Raw genomic sequence first — 2,654 nt, 5'->3', positions numbered from 1 at the left:
AGAAAAAACTGCCCTGTTACAGTATCTTGATACTCCTTGAAATACTCATAAAGCAACAAATAGAGTCCTCCAGCATTCAAAAATAAGCACATTGTGATAGGAACATTTTTTACAGACCTGGCCACACTTTATAATATGTTTCAGTTCTGTAAATTTAGGATCTCGATGAAGCATTATGAATGCAACATATAGAGAAACCCCAGCAAAAAGTCCAATTTGATAGCAATATTAAATATACTATCAGATTTGTCTTATTTAAACAACGATGCAAACCTGTGAAGTAAATCAGAACCAATACTGATTTTCCAGTTTCAATCTTTTTCAAACTGAGGTTTCAAAGGTGCATATGAATCAAAATTCATACAAATCACATGTAAATACGAATCTATAGTGTTTAGTTCCTAAACATAACAATGCCATTCTTTTCTATTATTAGGTTAATGGGAATAAAATCAACACAGAGCTCTAAATACACCAGTTTGCTTCTGTAAAACATGACTGGATTGCTCCCTGGATGATCTGCCTTCCTGTTTACAGGTTTGGCTAATGAAGCGGAGAGAAAATCTGATGGTCCAGTAAAGCTGAAGGACTGTAATGTTCAGAAAAGTGCAGATATTTCAGTATTTCATGAGTGCAAAATGATACAACATTTGGTTCCTGCATGCAAACAGAGAGCTGCTTCCATAAATAATATATTTTCACCAACTTCCTTCTAATGATGATCATAAATTCCATGAACGATGGGACCAGATCTGATCGAGTCCTCATTCTGAAAGCCTGCAGCGTGGTTTCACACCAAAGAAAGTTTCTTTTTAAATGCTAAAATACACTAAAACAAACACGCGCTTGAAATATGGATTCATGGTTGTGTCTTCTGGTGTAAAAGTGTTTCAGAAGTCAGCCTTCCAGAGAAAGATTGTGGATGAGAGGGGACCTATGAAACAAAACAAACATTTCACACAGGCTTCCACTAACTGAACTACATTAAAAGCATTTCGATGAAAGCTTACAAATATGAAATGTTTTTTTGGAATAAATGGCGAAATGGGGGTAGTTTTGGTTTCATTGCTAGTTCTGATCTGGTACCTCACTTCTTCTGGACTCCAGAACGGTCCAGATGTTGTGCTAAATCTGCAGGTTAATGAAGGGAGCGAATCCCACCACGTCCTGCAGCAGCACTAGCGCCCTCTGCAGGGGAGGCTCCACATCGATCTCCACGTTACGCCGGCGCAGAACGCCCAGACTGGACTCGGTTACGTTGTGACAGTGGTTCACTTTGAGAGACTGCAGTTTGGGGCAGTACTCTGCTAACGTCCTAAATACACAAATAAACAAAAGCTCAGTTTTTTTTTGCAGTAAATGCTGCTCCGTGTAAACTCATATCTATAATTGTTGGGAGTTTAGGCTGCTTATAATGTGAATTTGGGAACGCAACATCCGCCAAACATCTTCCCAAACTTTATAGATGGGCTGTTGTCAACAAAAGAGAAGCTTTAATCTCTTGCAGTTTTCCACTAAAATAAAAGCTTGATGGTTTAACATTTAAGAATTAAGAAATTAATACAGCCATAAATATTAGTATTTTAATTTTATAGTTGTACTGTAATAATATTATTATGTTATTTTTCTTAAACACTTTATTTTAGAGTGAAATATTACAAAAGCAATATTTCTTTAATATTTTAATTTATCAATAATAACATTCAATAAATAGTAACAACATTTAGTAATTCATTTTATTAAATCATATAGTAATAATCATAAAATGTTTTATTTTATAGTCTTTGTTTTTTCTTATATATTAAATGTATATTATTTTACAGTAAAGTATTAATAGCAATATTTTTATAATTTAATATTTCCATGTAATAATAATAATAAATACACAATAAATCATATTTTTAATAGTTGTACTGTAATATTAAATTAATGTTATATTATTTTACACTTTATTTTACAGAGAAATATTACAAAAGCAGTATTTTTTAATATTTTCATTTATCAATAATAATAAATATTCAATAAATAGCAACAGTACAACAGTTTTAAATAATTGAATAATAATAATAAGACTAATAATATTTTTTATTTTAGTCACTGAATTGATAGCAATATTTCTTATTTTTTATTATTTCTATGTAATAATAATAATAAATACACAATAAATAATAGTAATAATAACACTAAATAAAAATAAGCAGTAACAAGAAGAAATAATTAATATTAGCACTAAATAACATTTAGCATTTTTAGTACTTTAATTTAGTAATAATAGTAACAACAACAATAATATTTATTTACATTATTATTATTATTACTATATTAGTATAGTAAATAACATGCATTTTGTATGATGCATTTTGTATGATCTTATTTTGGTCAAATAATTAACATTTTGCAGATACTGCAAAGTGCTGGATGAGAGAACGAAAGCTCTTGCTGACGCACTGCAGGCTGACCAGGTGACGCAGCGGCAGGTAACAGAACACGTGTGTAACTAACACATCCTCCCACGGCAGGTCCAGCAGCTGACAGCTGTCACAAAACACACACCTCAATCACAAATCTGCTCACCAGTGGATGCTCTGCAGTGAATGGGTGCCGTCAGAACGAGAGACCAAACAGCTGATAAAAGGTTAAGAATTATTCCACAA

At 32.1% G+C, this 2,654-nt stretch overlaps 1 protein-coding gene across 1 annotated transcript in view; it reads right to left on the bottom strand.

Annotated features, from left to right (window-relative positions):
• LOC107740860 (F-box/LRR-repeat protein 15-like) overlaps positions 1-2,654 on the bottom strand; it is a 3,501-nt gene continuing 847 nt past the window's right edge. The window contains exons 2-4 of the mRNA XM_016553385.1: positions 2,416-2,535; positions 1,087-1,315; positions 1-934 (exon numbers count right to left, since the gene is read on the bottom strand). Of these exons, the coding sequence (XP_016408871.1) occupies positions 1,126-1,315; positions 2,416-2,535 (310 nt within the window). The 3' untranslated portion in view covers positions 1-934; positions 1,087-1,125. The remainder of the gene's footprint in view (positions 935-1,086; positions 1,316-2,415; positions 2,536-2,654) is intronic.

The sequence above is a fragment of the Sinocyclocheilus rhinocerous genome, unplaced genomic scaffold, assembly GCF_001515625.1.
Source record: "Sinocyclocheilus rhinocerous isolate Xijiao unplaced genomic scaffold, SAMN03320098_v1.1 scaffold1908, whole genome shotgun sequence".
Lineage (NCBI taxonomy): Eukaryota > Metazoa > Chordata > Actinopteri > Cypriniformes > Cyprinidae > Sinocyclocheilus > Sinocyclocheilus rhinocerous.
The sequence above is the reverse complement of the archived record's forward strand: the minus strand, read 5'-3'. Positions and strand labels throughout refer to the sequence as shown.